Below are 20,324 nucleotides of genomic sequence, written 5' to 3'. Positions count from 1 at the left end.
CTTGCAATGCTTTATGGGAACAGCACTTTACACAGAAACAGTGACTTCTCTATACGACGGATCTTTGTTTTTCTTTTACAGGTAGTGCAATTCTTGAATTAAAATGTTCCAATTAATTAAAACTACATATGTAAGCAAAGTGACTTTTAACTAAACATCCTTCTGAGTCATTTTCTGAATTACAGACTGTAACCCCCTGTGATATTCTTTAGCATATTACAGATTCTGTCGACAGAGCTCCATTAGTATTTAACCCGGAACATTTTTTTTAAGCAATCATGGGAATTGTAGGCGACAGAACAGTGTGAGAGAGGGGTTAACCACACAATTAAAGTACAACTATGAAGGACGGATGATTGACATGGGACACGGTACTCAGACTGTGGACAGACTCTTTAATAGGAAAAAGCCTAATTAGGATTTCTGTGGCTTGGAAAAGTCATTCTAAGAGCTTGTTGGGGTTAGAAAGACCTCTATGTCAGTGCACATTGTACACACACAAAAGCTTATTAGAAAACTAGCTAAACACATTAGCCGCTATAGAGGTTTGACAAACACAAGATGTGAAAACACACACAAACACAGCCCAGAATCAATGTGTGTAACAGGGCAAAAAGCAAACATACACACTCGACCGAAAACGGTGGAGTGGTTTAGTCAGACAGGATGCGCTTTGAAAGACAGGTACTGCTGTTGGACAGATGGTCGCTTCAGCGGTGGTTGACCCCACATGCAAAACGTTAGTCATGTACAGAGCATTTTCAAACGCTGACAAACATGGAGGTCGATGGAGTCATGGTGTCGTTCTGTTGATAATATCTCGCCCTGCTTGCTGTGTGAGTAATGTCTGTTTGTTTTCAGCATGTGTACAGTACAGTGATTTATCGGAGGTCGCATTTTTACCCCGTGGGAGTTCACACGTTCTCTGTCTGAAGTTCTAGAGTGATGGCTCTTGTGGATTTGGAAGAAAGCTGTGATTTATGACTTGTATTCGACCCCCTTTATGACCCCTCACCTGAGCCTTCCTCCCAGCGAGCCGATCAAGCTCCGCCCTGCAGTGCTGGAGCTCCGCCTCTAGCTCCGCCCTCTCCCTCTGGCTGCTCTCGTACAGCCCCTGCAGCTCCATGAGCTCTCCTTTCAGTCCTTCACACTGAATAACATCACAAATGATAGAGGACAAGTGATTAGATTCACTGAGTCGCAGGGAGAGTTTTAGCAGTGTTTTTGTGGCAGAAGGAGAGAGGAATTAGATTTTCTTTGTTGTCACGCTGTCAGGGTTTTTCAATGATATTTGCAACAAGGTCATGTTGTTGAACAACTGAAGTCAAAACAACCAGCTTGCCTCAAGTATTTGGCTCACATTTTTGTTAATACTGTGACAGATGGTTTTGTTCGCAACCTGACATGACTCAATATAACGCATACTGAGAGTGGAGAGTGTTCTTAATTTGAATTTTTAGCTATAAAATTATTTTAAAAACAGCTTACCCCGTACTGAGAGAGGAAAGAATGAATAAAACATGATTCAGAAATCATTCTAATATGCGGATTTATTATTGAATAATATTTTAAAATATATACTGCTTAATATTTTTGGAACCTCTGATATTCTTTCAGATTTTTTTGACAAAATAAAAAAAATAATTATTATTAAACGAATATAAATATAAATATATAGTGTGTGTGTGTACGTACATATTTTAAAGAACTACACTACCAGTCAAAAGTTTTTGAACAGTAAAAATTTTTATGTTTTTTAAAGAAGTCTTTTCTGCTCACCAAGTCTGCATTTATTTGATGCAAAATACTGCAAAAACAGCACAATTTTGAAATATTTTGGCTATTTAAAATAAGTGTTTTCTATTCTATTCTTCGATGAATAGAAAGATCCAAAGATCAGAATTTGTCTGAAATAAAAAGCTTTTGCAACATTATATACTATACCATTCAAAAGCTTATAAGAAATTAAAAGATGCTTTATATTGATCAAAAGTGATAAAGGCATTTATAATGTTACAAAAGATTTCTATTTTAGATAAATGTTGTTCTTTCTATTCATCAAAGAAACCTGAATAAATTCTACTCCGCTGTTTGCAACATATTAATAATAAAAAATGTTTTTTGAGCAGTAAATCAGAATATTAGAATGATTTCTGACGGATCATGTGACTGGAGTAATGATGCTGAAAAAAACAGCTTTGAAATCACAGGAATAAATTGCATTTTCAAATATATTCAAATAGAAAGCAGTTATTTGAAATAGTAAAAATATTTCAAAATTTTACTGTTTTTGCTGTACATTGGATCAAATAAATGCAGGCTTGGTGAGCAGAAGAGACTTCTTTAAAAAACATTACAAATCTTACTGTTCAAAAATTTAAAATATAATTATTTTGCAACAATATACACAACCGTTCAAAATTTTGGGGTTAGTAATTTTTCTTTCTTTCTTTCTTTCTTTCTTTCTTTGAATTTTAATCAACAAGGATGTGTTAAATTGATACGCACCGATACATTTTTTTCAGGTGGCTATTTTGTACAAATAAAGAAAAATATAAAATATAAAAAATATACATAAATGTCTCAAATTGAACATGCAAGTTCAAACACCTTTCTTTTTGGTCAAGTTGTCTTCTAAATCTCTAAATACCTGCCAAATAGACTAAATCAGCGGTTCCTGGAGATCTTTTTTTCTGCAGAGTTCAGCTCCAACCCTGATCAAACACACCTGAACCAACTAATTAGGATCTGAAGGAGCACTTGATAATAAGTCTTTTCTGCTCACCAAGTCTGCATTTATTTGATGCAAAATACTGCAAAAACAGCACAATTTTGAAATATTTTGGCTATTTAAAATAAGTGTTTTCTATTTTAATATATTTTAAAATGACATTTATTTCTGTGATTTCAAAGCAGAGTTGAAATGGATTCTTCGTTGAATAGAAAGATCCAAAGATCAGAATTTGTCTGAAATAAAAAGCTTTTGCAACATTATATACTATACCATTCAAAAGCTTATAAGAAATTATAGAAATTAAAAGATGCTTTATGTTGATCAAAAGTGATAATAAAGGCATTTATAATGTAACAAAAGATTTGTAGATAGATAAATGTTGTTCTTTCTATTCATCAAAGAAACCTGAAAAAATTCTACTCCGCTGTTTGCAACATAATAATAATAATAAAAATGTTTTTTGAGCAGTAAATCAGAATATTAGAATGATTTCTGACGGATCATGTGACTGGAGTAATGATGCTGAAAAAAACAGCTTTGAAATCACAGGAATAAATTACATTTTCAAATACATTCAAATAGAAAGCAGTTATTTGAAATAGTAAAAATATTTCAAAATTTTACTGTTTTTGCTGTACATTGGATCAAATAAATGCAGGCTTGGTGAGCAGAAGAGACTTCTTTAAAAACATCACAAATCTTACTGTTCAAAAACTTACGACTGGTACTGAATTTAAAATATAATTATTTTGTAACAAATGTACACAACCGTTCAAAATTTGGGGGTTACTAATTTTTCTTTCTTTCTTTGAATTTTAATCAACAAGGATGTGTTAAATTGATACACACCGATACATTTTTTCAGGTGGCTATTTTGTACAAATAAAGACATAAATGTGTCAAATTGAACATGCAAGTTCAAACACCTTTCTTTTTGGTCAAGTTGTCTTCTAAATCTCTAAATACCTGCCAAATAGACTAAATCAGCGGTTCCTGGAGATCTTTTTTTCTGCAGAGTTCAGCTCCAACCCTGATCAAACACACCTGAACCAACTAATTAGGATCTGAAGGAGCACTTGATAATTACAGACAGGTGTGTTTCATCAGGGTTGGAACTGAACTCTGCAGGAATGTAGATCTCCAGGAACAGGGCTGGACACCCCTGGTCTAAATTAATGCCGCGTTCCAGGCAACCCGTTACTCGTGTTTTTCCAACCTTCTACCCATGAAAGTGCACCCGAACGGCAGTCAAACCAGTGACTTCCCACTCGTGAACTCGTACTAGATCTATGTACTCCCAGTTCTGAGTTCTGATGTGACATAGCCCGCGAAACCACTGCGTCAGCACCTACGGGTGCGGTGTTTCTGCAAGTGGAAAAATAGACTTTAGGACAATATAACGTTGCAAACAAATTAATAATATTGTAATAATGATAAATGCACTCAGGCAGTTTGGGGTGACTTGCCTGGAATGCTACAAAGTTGTGAGTCGTGATTTGAAGTCATGATTCACGAGCTCAAAAACCTGCCTGGAACGCAGCATAATTCTATCACTAGAGTAAATTCCAGACATGCTGTACCTCTCTTTGGACCTGTGATGCTTTTTCCTCTGCCTGTTTCAGCTGGTCTCTGAGGGTGAACACCTCCGAAAACCCTCCACTCATGCCAGTTGGGGTGACAGGTTTTCCCTCAAATGAGATGTTCTTTTGAGTATAAGCTTCCACCCATTTTCCACTTCCTACTTCCAACGTGCTGACCGCCACCTCGGCCGTCACCTCCGTCTCTACATCTTTTTCTCCATTATTCTTCTCTGCTTTCAGGGCCAGGCATGAATCAGCTGAGCTGTCAGGATGGAAGCAGGAAATGTACAGTACATTTATTAAAGATGGATGTACATGTTGCGTTACTAATGTACTTGAACTTGTGAGCACTTGCTGCGCATTGCAGATTAGCTTCATATTGTGACTTTGATAGTGTGTGTGACATCCGCACTGCAGTACTCATCACTGATTCATTCACATAATTATTTATTTAAAATCTCAAAAACTCCGGTTTCTCTCCCTCATTCACTCTCTTAGTCTCTCACAGTGCTTATAAAGGCTTTACCGTAAACACATACAGTTGAAGTCAAAAGTTTGCATACACCTTAAATCTGCAAAATGTTTAAAGAAGAGGCAAGACACAAAATGCATGTTATTTTTTATTTAGTATTGACCTGAATAAGATATTTCACATAAAAGATGTTTACATATAGTCCAAAAGAGTTAATAATAGTTCATTTCTTTCCAACAATGGCTGTATGATTTTGAGATCCAACTTTTCAGATTAAGGACAACCGAGGGACTTTTATGCGACTATTACAAAAGTTTTAAATACTTAATGATGCTTCAGAAGGAAACACAATGCATTGAGAGCCAGGGGGTGGAAACTTTCTGAATTTGAAGGTCAGGGTAAATTTAACTTAGGCCCCGTTTACACGAAGGGAAGACGCAGATATTTCCCCTGCGGTTTGGCCTCTCATTTACACGAAAACCCCGTTTTTATCACAGAAAACGATTATTTCTAAAAACTCCGGCCAAAGTGGATACACTGTTTTCACGTTGTAGTGTGGACTGTGAAAACGGAGGCTTTTGAAAACGATATTTATAGTCATGTGACGCATATTGTACCAATAGATATCTATGTTTACACCAGTAATTGTGCCTATGCTATTCACTGTCACACTGCTGCTAAAGAGGTTAACCTTGTACACTCTTCAAATTACAGTCCTAAAATGATGACAGAAAATTTACTCACAGTTGCTGTCCTGCAAAACATGACGACAACTGCTTTTCAGATAAAATATGAATGAGCGCGATATAGACGCGTCAGTGGATGATGAGATATTTCCATAAATTATCCCGCCCGAAGAATTGTGTGAAAACTTATTACGTCTGTATAATTTTGGAGGCTTTACGCATGCGCAGTAAGGCGAATTTGATGTTTTCCTACGTTTCAGTGTGGATGAGAATCTTTTGGAAAACACTTGGAAACGCAAGTGTGGACGGAGAGCATTTTAAAATGAAAACTCCGTTTTCAAATGTATCCGGATTAATGTAAACGTAGCCTTATTTTGTCCTTTGCGAACAAGTAAGTATCTTCTGTAGCTTCTGAAAGGCAGTACTAAATGAAAAAACATGACATTTAGGCAAAATAAGAAAAAATGTTCATGTCTTCATTCTGGTCAAAAGTTTTCACCCCCAGCTCTTAATGCATCATGTTTCCTTCTGGAGCATCAGTGAGCATTTAAAGGTCCACTGAAGTGCCTTGAAACACGCAGCATTCTTCTATGTGGTGACGTACTTTTAACTGAAACAAAAACAAATCGCCCAGCCCCGCCCACTTATTTTGAACAGCCAATAGCGTTCCATTAATATCTGCTCGGGCCAGAGCCTTGAGCTTGGTAAAGCCGCATTTGTAAGCTTATGACAGCCACAGACTAACAAATTACCGCACAGATTCAATATTAAACTCTTGCTAAAACGAAATAGTGATCATAATCATGCTGAGGTTGTGTAGTTTAATACATGCCGACCGTACATATAAGCGCATATGATCTGCTCCGTGTATTGCGTCTCTGTGTAGGGGGCGGGACATTACGGACTCTAGAGAGCATTTGATTGGACAGAACGTTTGATGAGAAACTGAAGTGCACGGTGATATCATCCAAATCCTTGATTCATATTGGCGGAAGTGACGAGGCTGTAAGTTTTGAATGCCCATATCTCGTAAACGCGAATTTTGTCGTTGTTTTGAAGCACACTAGCATATAGATAATCTTAAGGCTAATATATTCATACTAAAAGACAAAAAACTTTAATTTTGATTTCAGGGGGACTTTAAACCTTTTGTAATAGTTGCATATGAGTCCGTCAGTTGATCTCAAAATCATTCAGTCATTGTTGGAAATGGGTTGAAATACACAAAAATGCTGAAAAACCAAAGAATTTGTGGGACCTGAAGGATTTTTCTGAAGAACAGCCTGCAGTTTAACTGTTCAGGGCAAACAAGGAACCCATAAACAACAAAACCAAAAAACACAGCTGTGGATCATTCAGGTAACAACACAGTATTACAAATCAAGCATATGTAAACTTTTGAATGCGGTCATTTTTAAAAACTCAACTATTCTTTTCTCTTGTGGACTATTTGTACATGTCTTTCATGTGAAATATCTTATTTAAGTCAGTACTAAATAGAAAATAACATGCATTATGTATAAGCCTCTACATTTTTTCAGATTCTGCAAGGTGTATGTAAACTGTTTATAATCAGCTCTTCTCACTTCCGAGATGAAAAAAACATAATGGTATATTCACAGCAGCATTCACTTTAAATACAGATTAAATTTGATTCATAAAGTCAACGAAACCTTGATGTCTTAAAATAGCTGTTAGGCAACTGTGGCTCATCCCACTGCCAAAATATTTGGATAAGATGAAATACATAGTCATTAATGTTTCATGTTGCTATGAAACACCTTCATAGCTGCTAAATAGTTTTAGTGAGAGTGTCCATTGAGACAGATTATGGCCGAATGCTTCAGCGGTCACGCCGGCCTTATTAACAGAGACTGAGTTTGCAATGTGCAGTGGCTGATTTGTCTTGTTTGTGTGTGATTAACAGGCCATGTGGCCAATCACCTGGCTTTCTGCTGCTCCAGCATCTCCAGTTTCTCAGAAAGCTGCTTGTTGTCCTTCTTCAGAGTCTGACACTCATCCTTCAAGGAGCGACACTCCTCCATCAGCTGGTCCATGTCACCTGTTCGATCACAAAACAAGAACAGATGTCAAGTAGTAGTGGGGAAAAACACCGAGTAGCATATTAGCATATTAAAGAGAATGGGGAAGTGTGTCCAAACTAGAAATTTCGTAAAAGTTTATCAAAAGAATGTTTTAAGGCCCTATAAAATATTTTTCCCAAAATTTAATTGAATTAAAAAAAATTTTTACAAATTTAATTTGTCCTGGATTCTGTTTTTATTTGATTTAATATTTCTTTACTATCTTATAATGGTTAAATAAATAAAAATAATAATAATAATCAAAAAGCATCTAATTAATTGAATTAAATGCAACCTGGGCTGTGTAAACGAGACAAAGTTATATCTAAAAGCATAATTACGACAAACGAGCCGTTTTTGAGATTGACCGTGATTTCGTTTCGTGGTCAATGGCCGGTGAATGGGAGTACTAGGGGCATTACTTTGAGCGCATCAAAATCGATATTTGTACAACACTAAGAAGGCTCGACACACCATGAAACTTTGCTCGAAGTATCGCCTGGGTCTCTACACATGAACTCCAGCATTGAGAACATTGTTTGTGTACACAGAGTTTACTAAAAAGAAAGTTTTTGAACAACTCACTTTCACTGTTTGAGTTTCCGCTCGCGGCCGTCTTGCCGGTCAAGAAGTGTCGATCTCCGAATGCGAGGATGGATAGCTCCTAAAGCATATTTCCATATAAATGCACGGCTAATTCGTTGTTTTGTCACAAGTGAAAAACAATATTAACCTTCTAGTTGTAAAAAGAGCCTCATATAATATTTCGTCCTATGGAGTCCATTCATTCGCATTTGGAGATCGACACTTCTTGACTGGCAAGACGGCTGCGAGCGGAAACCCAAACAGTGTAAGTGAGCTGTTCAAAAACTTTCTCTATGGAATTCATTTTATTTTTTTCAGAATTATTTTTTTTTTTTTTAATTCCATTTTTATTCATTTTAATTTTTCTAAACTGTGTTTTAATGTTTAAATAAAAAACATATTAGTCAAAAAGCATGTCTAATTAATCGAAATCATGGAACATACACAATTTAACAGCAGTTTTTTAAAAGTTTAACAAAAATTTTATTTTTAAGGCCCTATGAAATTTTTTATTTTTTTCCCAAATTCTGTGTTGTAAATAAATTTTCTGTATTCCATTTGAATGGTTTCATTACATTTTAATAATCAAAAGCATCTCTAACAAATTGATTTTATTTTAAAAAGTGAATTATTATTTTATTAAATTTTTTTATTTCAGAAATACTGTCTTGTTTATTTACATTTTTCTAGAAAATAAATTCTGGTAAATAATTATCGGGTAAATGTTCCTTATAAAAGATAATAATAATTGTATTAGTAGTAGTTGTACTGTCAATACATTAAGTAATATATTTCTGTCACAATTTCTTCAAGTTAAACCAAATCTTTTTTTTTTTATTTATTAATACATTCCACACTTTATAGCAAATTCCATTTTTATAACTGGATTCCATAATTACGTGTTTTCCTTCTAATTAATGTAATATGCAAATTCAGTGCTAAAGAAACATTTATTATATACATCAGGGTTACATCAGCTTTTTTTTTTTTTTGATGAAAACAACGTTAAAAAGAACAGCATTTATTTGAAGTTATGTGTACATTATATATGCCTTTATTGTCATATTTGATCAATGTAATGCACCCTGTCCTGAATATAAGTTTAATTCATTAAAAAAAGAAAAAAATTACAGAAGTGTATAGTTATTGTTTTTTTTTTTCATACAAATTTGTGCAAAATAAGTCTAATTATGTTTAACTATAGCCCAGTATACATGTTGCATACTAGTACTACATAAAAATCATAGTATGAATAGTATGCCACTTGAAACACACCCACTGTCCTAAAGGCCAAATTGCAGACTGTAAACCAAACAATACAGAAGCTACACATCTATGACAAGAAAAATATTGAACATTTGCCCAGGGTGCCGTAAATACACACCAAACCCTGCAACTAGTCTCCATGGAAACAACCCATTCTGCTCCCATTCTTCCCTCAGCAGCAGTCTGACCTGTCAATCAAGAGTCATGTTTGCCTTGCACGTCTCCCGTGTTGCAACGCTCAACCCCCAATAGCAAAGTCTCTAATCTAGAAGGAATCTCAGTTGCAAACAACTCTGCTCTCCATCTCTGCCAGGCCCAAATGTGTACGTGGTGTAAATAACCATCAACGATAAACAACTTCACCTCAATTGCATCTGACCCCAGATCAGCATTAACATGAAAGCATCAATCAAAGGCTCCAATGCATTCGTGTTCGACACTGTTTCACGATCAGTGCATCTAACCGCACGACCCCACCAATAGTGGTATGTTGTTTTTATTGCGGATCTTAATATAGTCAAGTTGTAGCAGCATAGAGGGAGCAGAAAGCAGTCCTGGCGCCCTAAGAAGCAGAGAAAGACATCAACACCAGACAAATGGGGCTCCGCAGAGGTCCTGCACTCTGTCAGAATGTCAAACAGACACTCAGACACTGAAAGAAGCTGTAATACACTCGCATTTGTCAGCGACAGTGCATTCTGGGTAATATCAGAGTGCTGTGTCTGTGTGTCGTATCAGGCAATGGGGAGGAAAAGTTGATAAAACGTCTGTATTGCTCTGCAGGGTTTATTTGCTATCAGTATCTGTCAGTAATGTTGGAATGAGGTTATGGATATAATGAAAAGCCTTGCTGGAGGAATCTCAGCTGGCTAATGTACAGAAACGCAGACGAGGTCTGGAAAAATTGACTCTGCAGAGCTTGTAACTTTGCATGTGTGTCTAATAGATGGAGTATACCACAAAATTAGGCTATAGAAGAGCAGACCTACCAAAATACAGACAAAATACTGATTTTCTATCATGGCAAACCATATGTTGGTTTTATATTGAATTAATAAGTCTATAGAAACTTTTATTATTTTTATATTGATAATGTGCTATAATGAGATCAGCATAGTATCACTTAAGCCTCACATAAAAAATTTTGCAAGTTAAAATTTTCATTAAGTCATTATTTAGTATGTTTTAAGTATTTTCCGTTTTCATTTACATTCAAGTTTTTTGTGTTGTTGTCATTTTTAATAGTTTTTGTTAAATATTTTTATTTAGCTTTGATTTATTTTTGTTAGTTTTTTCAGTTTATTATAATAATAATAATTATTAGTATTATTTTATATATATATTATACTGTGTATATATACTGTATAAAATATTGTATTATTTTATACTATATATATATAGTATTTTCAGTTTTCATTTACATTCAAGTTTTGTGGTTTTTGTGTTGTTGTCATTTTAAATATTTGTATTTATTTTGTTTCTGTTGTATAAATATTTTTATTTAACTTTGATTTATTTTTGTTCGTTTTTTATTTTATTATTATTATGATTATTTGTACAATTATTATTATATTTTATTATAATTATTATAATAATCCCAATGTTAAATATTTTCAGTTTTTATTTACATTTAAGTTTTGTGTTTTTGTGTTGTTGACATTTTTAATAGTTTATGTTGTATAAATATTTTATTTATTTATTTTTGTTTGTTTTTTATTTTATTATTATTATAATTATTTGTATTAATATAATGTTTTTTTAATAAGCCCAACATTAAATATTTTTTAATATTTAAACTTAAAATATTTAAACATTTTAAGTTTTTATTTATATTAAAATTTTGTGTTTTTTTGTGTTGTTGACATTTTTAAGTTTTTGTTGTATTTTTATTTAGCTTTGATTTTTTGTTAGTTTTTTTATTTTATTATTATTTTTAAATATATATAAAAAAAATCTTAAACTTTTTTCAGTTTCTTAGCATAAGCAACATTTCTAATTTTCATGTATTTATTTATTTATTCATTTTACTTTGTATTTTATTTTTATTTTTAATATTTATATTAAAGACAGAGACAACATTCCTAATATTTATTAAATTATTTACACGTTTAGGTTTTACATCTAATATTTATACTTTTATTTCAGCTTTATATATTTTATTTCAGCTTTATTTCAATTACAGAAACCAGTTTTTAATAGTTGAACTAATAAGTCTATAGAAAGTTGTGTGTTTTTGTCATTTTTATTAGTTTTTGGCATATAAATAAATTTATTTTTTAAGTTGTTTTTTATTTGTATTTATTTATTTTCATTTAGTTGCACAAGCAACATTTCTAATTCCGATTTATTTATTGTTGATTATTTTTTTCAAGTTTATGTTTTTCATCTAATATTTATATTTATATTTCATTTCAGCCTTATTTAAATTTTGTTAAATGTCAAACAGAAATCCTTTTTAATAGTTTTCATTTTAATTACCAATAATAAGCATTTTTCCCTTAATGCTAAATGTTTTTTTTTTCTGAATCAAGTTTTCTGAATCTATAATTTAATACATTTGTACCCCACAATGTAGACAAAAGCCACACGCACAAACACACACAACATCTGTTCTTTCTGTTAATTACTGACTTGTGTATGTGAATCTTGCATATGCAGTAGAAACCTGAAACAGACATTTGCATTCTCACTATTTCACTCTTCTGAGCTTCTTCTGCATTTGAGCAAATCCAAACAGACATATGGGACAAGATTGTGCCAAACTGCACACAGCCACCAGATCTCTCACACACACACACCCTTACGGAAAAACAGGCCCGTCCTGCCAACTGCAGAGAGTTGTTTTGGAGAGGTGTGAGTCTGTGCTGTATTATTTCCCAGTTGTACCATCTCACTGCTCATTAGAGGTCATTTACTCCCATATTACCACAGGTTTACGAGTGTTCTGAGTTTATTCAATGCACTCGGATTTGTACAAGGAGGATGTACGAACACTTCATTGTGTTTTGAAGCACATTAGACAGCACCAAACCAGCACTAGCCAGTATAAACTAAGCTTCAAGCTTATATAAACCGGTCTTTTTCATCTGTAGTGTGGTGGAAATCAGACCTTCTCCTCCTGCTTTCTCCTGCTCTTCCCTGCGCTGGTTTTTCATGCTGATTTCGGCCCGCAAAGTGGTGAGCTCCAGCTCGTAATCCTGCGTGGTGCTGCGCAGACGCTCCAGTTCAGCGCGCACACGGCACAGTTCCTCCTGCAGCAGGGCGATGTCATTTTCCCGCTCGGCCGCAGCCTCCTCCGCCGCCTGCTGCAGCTCCTGCACCTCCTCCTGCGCCACACGCAGCTCCTCCTGCGCCTCCCAAAGCTCGCTGGCCTTCTCCTCTTCAAGGCTGTCCAGCTCCTCCTGGACCGAACGCAGCTGGGCTGTGGGTCAAAAGATGGACAGAACAACATTTTTAAGCAAAATTGAGTAATATAATGTATTGTGGTACAGTGATTATATTTCAATATGTACCAAAGCATAAAATAAAATCATATTCATAAAGCATGGGACTTACAAGGTACTTTAAGTGATACAAGTGCCTAAAAAGTTTTAAAAGTATTTAATGATGGCTTATACTGTCTACTATTTTTTAAAACAGTATCTGAAACAGTATGCAGGATACAAAAACTGATTTTTTTTTAAACGTTTTTAAAGTTTGTGAAGTCCAGTTTTTATTTGGGAAATAAATCTAATAGTAAAAAAGAAAAAAAGAAAAAGAAAAACGTAAATAAATAAATAAATTATCATTTCTAAACCACATTTGTGTAAAAATAATTTTTTTCAGTACTTTTTTTTATTGTTAACTAAAACTACAAAAAAGCAAAGGTTTTGGTACTTGAAATAAAGTTTAAATAAAATAAAAGATAAAAATTATCAACATACCAAATTACTATAAAAATTATATAAAATTTTTTAAGTTAAATTCAAACCAAAAATAAGAAATGTCGTCTTGGAAACTAACTGAATACAATAAAATAAAATAAAAAATAAAATAAAATAAAATAAAATAAAATAAAAATCAAGTAAAATACCAAATTACTATTATAAAATGAAAACGGACGATATAAAAATAAAAGATAACTGAAATAAAATAAAATAAAATAAAATAACAAAAAAAATTAAAGAAAAAAATCAAGTAAAATACAAAATTACTATTATAAAATGAAAACGGATGATATAAAAATAAAAGCTACCTGAAATAAAATAAAATAAAATACTAAAATTAAAATGCAAAGGGACTATATAAATATAAAAGCTAACTGAAATAAAATAAAATAAAATAAAATAAAATAAAATAAAATAAAATAAAATAAAAACACATGGAAATATATAAAAACAACAAAGGCAAATACCAAATTACTAAAATTAAAAACAACTGACAAAATAAAAATAAAAGTTAAAGATTTTATAAAGATAAAAGCATACATTCTAATCCATATTTGTGTAGAAATATATTAGATCTTGGTATGTTTTTAATGTTTTATTGTTATTCTTAATTGGTAATTGTTATTGAATATTCTAGAAATATTGTTTTGCAACTAACTGAAAATAAAGTAAAATTAAATTAAATTAAACAAAGGCACATACCAAATTACTAAAATTAAAATAAAAGCTAATTCAAATTGTGGGTCATCTGGATATTTAGTGTACACAGAAAAAGCAAATACTATGTACAACATTCACAGTATATGCTGAAGAAATGGTTAGTATGCTGTTCAGAATATGTGTTCAAGTTGGTACAAACACTTCTAAATCCTTATGAGCTGTCAGCTAACTAATAAAATCCATGTAGCATTTACACACGCACTGTTTGAGGACATCAAGACCATTTGAGGTCTATAATCAGCCACTTCACTGAAAACCAAGGACATTTGAAGTGAAAAACACAGGCCTTCAGTTCACTTCTCATTACAGCACGTCTAGCTGTCAAGTAGCGCAAAAAAAAAAAGAAAGTCAAAACCTCTCAAACTAACCACACAAAGTGTGAATTTTAGTCTGCAGGGGCTTCTGGAAAACTATAATCAGACTCCTTCTTGCAACGTGGTAAAATGGCTAGTAATAAAACCTTGGGGCACAGGGCTGTGATTAAACCAAAAAAAGTTTCTTAAGCGTAGGAAACTGATTCTGCCTGAGGTTTGTTGTGTTGTTCATGTTTGTGATTCCATTACTCACAACGGTACCTCTATGCACTTCTGCAAACGCTGGTTTACATTGCCTCCTCACAGTTCACTTAATTTAATTACAGCTCAGCCACAGAGACAATGAAAGTGAGTCACTGGGGAAGTGAACAACAATTCCATCACCTCTGCTTTACCCATCTTTCCTCTCTAGTCTCTATTGCACCCAAGTAAGTAGCTAATTGAAATGAAATGTCAGAGTCACAGGACTGCATTAAGTTAATCTCCATTATAATACATTCACAGATAACACTGAGTTTGAATAGAAGAAGACCTTGCAGGAGTGTTTGAACATGACGTGCAGAGAGTAATGCAATTAGGTGATATTATCAATTTGAATGCATTCATGAAGATAATGAAGCCGCACTGGAACAAAGGTACGTTGGCTATGTTCAAAATTTGATGAGAGGTTAATGCATTCTGCATGGAATGTAGAGCATACTGTGTAATATTGAAAAAAACTATGTGAAACAGTATTAAAATTTGCATTGTAAGTAATTGTTGTCACTTAAAAATAAAATAAATTGAAATAAAATGACACATAAAATGACAAAATGACACAAAACAAAATAAAATAAAAAATAAAATAAATTAATAAATGATGCATTAAATAAAATAAAATCAAGTTAAAAGATATAAAATAATAAATAAAATAATATGACAATAAACAAAAAACAAAGTGACACTAAATAAAATAAAATAAAACAAGTAAATAAAAATAAAACAAAATAATAAATGACACAACTAAATAAAAAATAAAAAACAAGTATTTAGAAATAAAATTAAGTAAAAAAAAATTAAATTAAATTAAATTAAACTAAGGAATAATAATAAATAAAATAAGATGACAATAAACAACACAAAATGACAAAACAATTAAAATAAAATAAGTAAATAAAAATAAAACAAAATAATAAATGACACAAAACTAAATAAAGTAAAATAAAATTTAACTAAATAAAATAAATAAGATAACAATAAACAAAACAAAATGGCAATAAATAAAATACAAAAATCGAATAAAACAAGTAAATAAAAATTAAATAATACAATGAAATCAAGTGAAATAAAAATATGCATAAAATGAAATAAAATAAAATAATATAATAAAATAAGATGACGATAAACAAAATAATGACAATAAATATATTAAAATATATATAGCATATATTGTATTTACTGCATTGATATTTCCAAACATAGCCAACATTTCTATTTATAATACAGCACAGCAGTATGAATATGCATCAAATCATCCGTGGTCTGTGTTGAAATCATAAAACAGCTTGATGTTTCAATGTTTATTCACCAGCGTTGGACACAGCTGTTATTCAATATGCTAAATGCAAGAGGATATTTACGCTCCTTGATGACTAAGTAAAACACTTACATCCTGTCATATTTAAAGTCTGCTAAGATAATTGTATTTATTTTATTAACACTGTTATGCATTCACATGTGCTTCTGTTTCTGTTCACCTTGAAGTCTCTGGATCTGTCTCGTAAAGCTCTCGGCCTGGTGGGCGCTCGCCAGCCGCTCTTCCTCCAACAGACCTACAAAGTAAAAGGACGTTTAAACAGCGGCTGAGGGACATTAGAAATGAGTAATTAGTATCTTATCACTGGCATTCGACAATATTAACAAGCCATGAATGTTTGTGTGAGGGCATGACTGAAGTAACAGGTGGTTTGGTGGTCAGTAACAGCTGAGGGAGCTCCCCAGTTGTGACGTCACACCCTAAAAACAGAGCGACATTAGCATACACACCCTGAAGCTCATTGTAGCTCTCCTCATGTCTTTGTGACACCTCTCTGGTCTCCTCCAGCTCTAGGAGCAGCTGCACCACCTGCGACCGCAACACCTCCAGCTCATCTTCGTCATCCACTGCTCTTTGCTCCTCTCTGTCGTCCTCTTTCTCCTCCTCAGCCGTTATCTCTTTCACCTCCTTCTTCTCCTGCTCATCCTCCTGGCCCTTCTCTCCATTTCCGACCTCCACTTCCACCTGGTCTCTCTCCTCCTTGTCCTCCAGCGAGCCTCGCTCTTTGGCCGTCATTTCACTGCCTAGACAGGGCCGCTCCGCTTTCAGATCACACACATCGTCTGAGAGAAAAAAAGAGATCAAATATAAGTCAAAATAGAAATACATTAAGATAAAATATGTAATACGTGATTCTAAGGTTTTTCAGCTGTCTGAGATAAAAAATTAAATACAGCAATAAAATGACAGCGAAATTATGTGAAATAAAATAAAATAAAATAAAATAAAATTAAATAAAATTAAATTAAATTAAATTAAATTAAACAAAACAAAACAAAATGATACATGAAATAAGATGACATGATAACCAAAACAAAATGACAATAATTAAAAAACTAAAATGACACAGAAAGCAAAAACAGTAAAATAATATATTGCATAAAATGAAATAAAATTAAACAAAATAAAATAAAGGAAATAAAATGGCATGATAAAAAATGACAAGAAATTAAATTAAAAAAGAAAACACAGAAAGCTAAATAAAGTGAAATCAAATAATGCAGAAAATCTAACAAAATTAAACAAAACAAAATAAAATAATAAATGAAATAAGATGACATGATAAACAAAACAAAATGACAATACAGTAAATAAATAAAAAATACAGTAAAAAAATCAAATACACAAAATAAAATGACAGAAAGTAGAAAAGTGAAATAAATTAATGCATAAAATGAAATAAAATGACTGATTAAAGAAAGAAGACAATATGACAATAAATAAAAAAATAGAAATGAAATACACAAACTGACCAAATAAACTGTCAGAAAGTGAAATAAAATGACGCACAAAATTAATTAAAATTAAACAAAAAAATAACTAAAATGATATTATCAAAACAAAAATGACAATAAATAAAAAATAAAACAATAAAAAATAAAATTCACAAAATAAAGTGACACAGAAAGCAAAACAAACATAAATAAAATAACATAACATAAAAAACTAAATAATAAATTAAACAAGATGACATGATAAACAAAACAAAATGAAAGTAAATAAAAAAATGTATTAAATACAACAAAATGAAATAAAAATAACCCATCAAAATAAATAAATTTATATATATATATATATATATATATATATATATATATATATATATATATATATATATATATATATATATTTGATTACAGAGACGCACCTACAAGGAAGTCTACAATATTTGGTCGAGATACATCTATTTGAAAATCTGGAATCTGAGGGTGCAAAAAAATCTAAATACTGAGAAAAATCACCTTTAAAGTTGTCCAAATTAGGTTCTTAACAATGCATATTACTAATCAAAAATTACATTTTGATATATTTACAGTAGGAATTTTACAAAAAATCTTCATGGAACATGATCTTTACTTAATTTCCTAATGATTTTTGGCATTAAAGAAAAATAAAAAATTTGGACCCATGCAATGTATTTTTGGCTATTGCTACAAATATACCCCAGCGACTTAAGACTGGTTTTGTGGTCCAGGGTCACATATTTGTGTGTGTGTGTGTGTGTGTGTGTGTGTGATTTTTTTGTCAGAAATACTGTGAATTGAACTCAACTTGATCCAACAATATTCCTCGAGGCGAATCCTCTCTGCTCCACTAAACATTACCTCATGCAGCAAAATGCCATTTATAACTTGTCTTCACTGTCATTCCCACATTCTCTGTTTGAAAAGGAGATATGGAGATGTGCAGCTATGCACGTCCCAAACCCCCACCCCCAACCTCCACCTGTCATCTCTGGTGAGAACCTTCTAAATCCATCCAGTCCAACAACTTCATCTGAGGAACTTCTTCATCACCTGCTGGCCCCCGGCTCTCATCTCTCTCTGACACCAACAGACCTCCAGACCCCCCTCAAGCAATCAAAACACCCACCCAGGGCCACCAGTGCCTCAGTGCTAGAGGAATGTGTGCTATTTTAAGGATTTAGGCCATGAATCGCCCTTCTGCCTTCACCTGTTGTCTGTTCACAAACACAACACAACACAGCACAACACACACACACACACAGAGAGAGAGAGAGAGAGACAGAGTCCAGACAAGAAATCACAGCCAGCAGCAGTGACCCTTTAAACTGTAAGAGACCCATAGAGTCCTCTAGTGGCAGGAGTGGGTATAGATATTTTATATATGTGACCCACAATATCAGTCATTAAGTTCAATATTTTGAAATTGTTGAGATTTATATATCTGAAAGCTGAATAAATAAGCATTCCATTGATATATGGTTTGTTAGAATATGACAGTATGTGGTCGAGATACAACTAATTAAAAATATAGAATCTGAGGGTGCAAAAAAATCTAAATATTGATTTTGTAAATTTCCTATACTGCAAATATATCAAAAACTTTTTTGAATTTTTGATTATTATACACATTGCTAACAACTTAATTTGGACAACTTTAAAGGCAATTTTCTCAATATTTTGATATTTTTGCACCCTCAGATTCCAGATTTTCACATAGTATCTCGGCCAAATATTACATCCTGACAAACCACACATCAATGGAAAGCTTATTTATTCAACCTTCAGATGATAAAATTGACACTTATGACAGTTTTTTTTAGTCCAGGGTTGAACATATTACATAAAATATTTTAAAAAATTCAAATAAGATGATATAAAATAAGACATTAACCAGTGCTCATTTGCATTTTATCCTACTCTGAATGAAAAGTGACCAACTAACTGAATGAAAGAACACGCAAAGTGAGCAGCTGATCTTCTCCTGCTGTCGTTCTGCTCTCCAGTGCTAATCACCCACCAAAGTAAGGAGCCAACAGGCTAAAAATAGCCCATTTCAACACCCTCCTTCTCTTCAATCCCTTTCTTTTTCATTTCCAGCCTTGCAATATTCTTTCACTTTTTCATTCTTGTTTTCCAAATGATCCCACGTTCGCTGTTCTTGAATCTAACACCTCGTTCTTAACCGTTTCTCCTCATCTTCCCTCTAGTCTTATCCATAGCTCAGGTGCCAGCCATGGTTTCTCTCACTTGCCCTCTGACATCTAAACTCAGAGAACCAGGCCATTCAGTTGCCCAGCCAATTACACACACTTAATCTCTCCTACAATCTCACTCTCTAGATCTCTTTAAAGGGATAGTTCATCCAAAAATGAAAACTACCTCATGATTTACTCACCCTCAAGCCATCCTAGGTGTATATGACTTTCTTCTTACAGATAAATACAATTAGAGTTATATAATAAAATGTCCTGGCTCTTCCTAACTTTATAATGGCAGTGAATGGCTGTTAAGATTTTGAAGTCCAATAAAGTGCAACCAACCATCATAAAATGTACTCCTAGGGGGTTAATAAAGGTAATCTCTCACTTCCTTAATCCTCCATCATCCACTGGAATGGAATGCACTGGAAAGTGGAAGCTAGAGATTATGGTGTATAATGTTTTAAATATGGATTCCCTGTACAAATGCATCAATTCACTTCAGAAGGCCTTTATTAACCCCACGGAGCCATGTGGAGCACTTTTTATGATGGATGGATGCACTTTTTTGGACTTCAAAATCTCAACAGCCATTCACTGCCATTATAAAGCTTGAAACCAGGACATTTTTTAATATAACTCTGAATGTATTCATCTGTAAGAAGAATAATATACATCTAGAATGGCTTGAGGATGAGTAAATCATGGGGTAAGTTT

At 33.0% G+C, this 20,324-nt stretch overlaps 1 protein-coding gene across 2 annotated transcripts in view; it reads right to left on the bottom strand.

The window, feature by feature from the left end:
• Positions 1-20,324, bottom strand: part of ccdc136b (coiled-coil domain containing 136b) — a 51,086-nt gene that overhangs the window by 13,806 nt on the left and 16,956 nt on the right. For both annotated transcript variants that reach the window (XR_012355397.1, XM_073838645.1), the window contains exons 3-8: positions 16,393-16,725; positions 16,104-16,178; positions 12,517-12,828; positions 7,417-7,534; positions 4,315-4,576; positions 1,016-1,150 (exon numbers count right to left, since the gene is read on the bottom strand). Coding sequence is in view for 1 of the 2 variants with exons in the window: in XM_073838645.1 (XP_073694746.1) it covers positions 1,016-1,150; positions 4,315-4,576; positions 7,417-7,534; positions 12,517-12,828; positions 16,104-16,178; positions 16,393-16,725 (1,235 nt within the window). In the remaining variant the exon portion in view is untranslated. The remainder of the gene's footprint in view (positions 1-1,015; positions 1,151-4,314; positions 4,577-7,416; positions 7,535-12,516; positions 12,829-16,103; positions 16,179-16,392; positions 16,726-20,324) is intronic.

The sequence above is a fragment of the Garra rufa genome, chromosome 4 (genome assembly GCF_049309525.1).
Source record: "Garra rufa chromosome 4, GarRuf1.0, whole genome shotgun sequence".
Classification (NCBI taxonomy): Eukaryota; Metazoa; Chordata; class Actinopteri; order Cypriniformes; family Cyprinidae; genus Garra; species Garra rufa.
The sequence above is the reverse complement of the archived record's forward strand: the minus strand, read 5'-3'. Positions and strand labels throughout refer to the sequence as shown.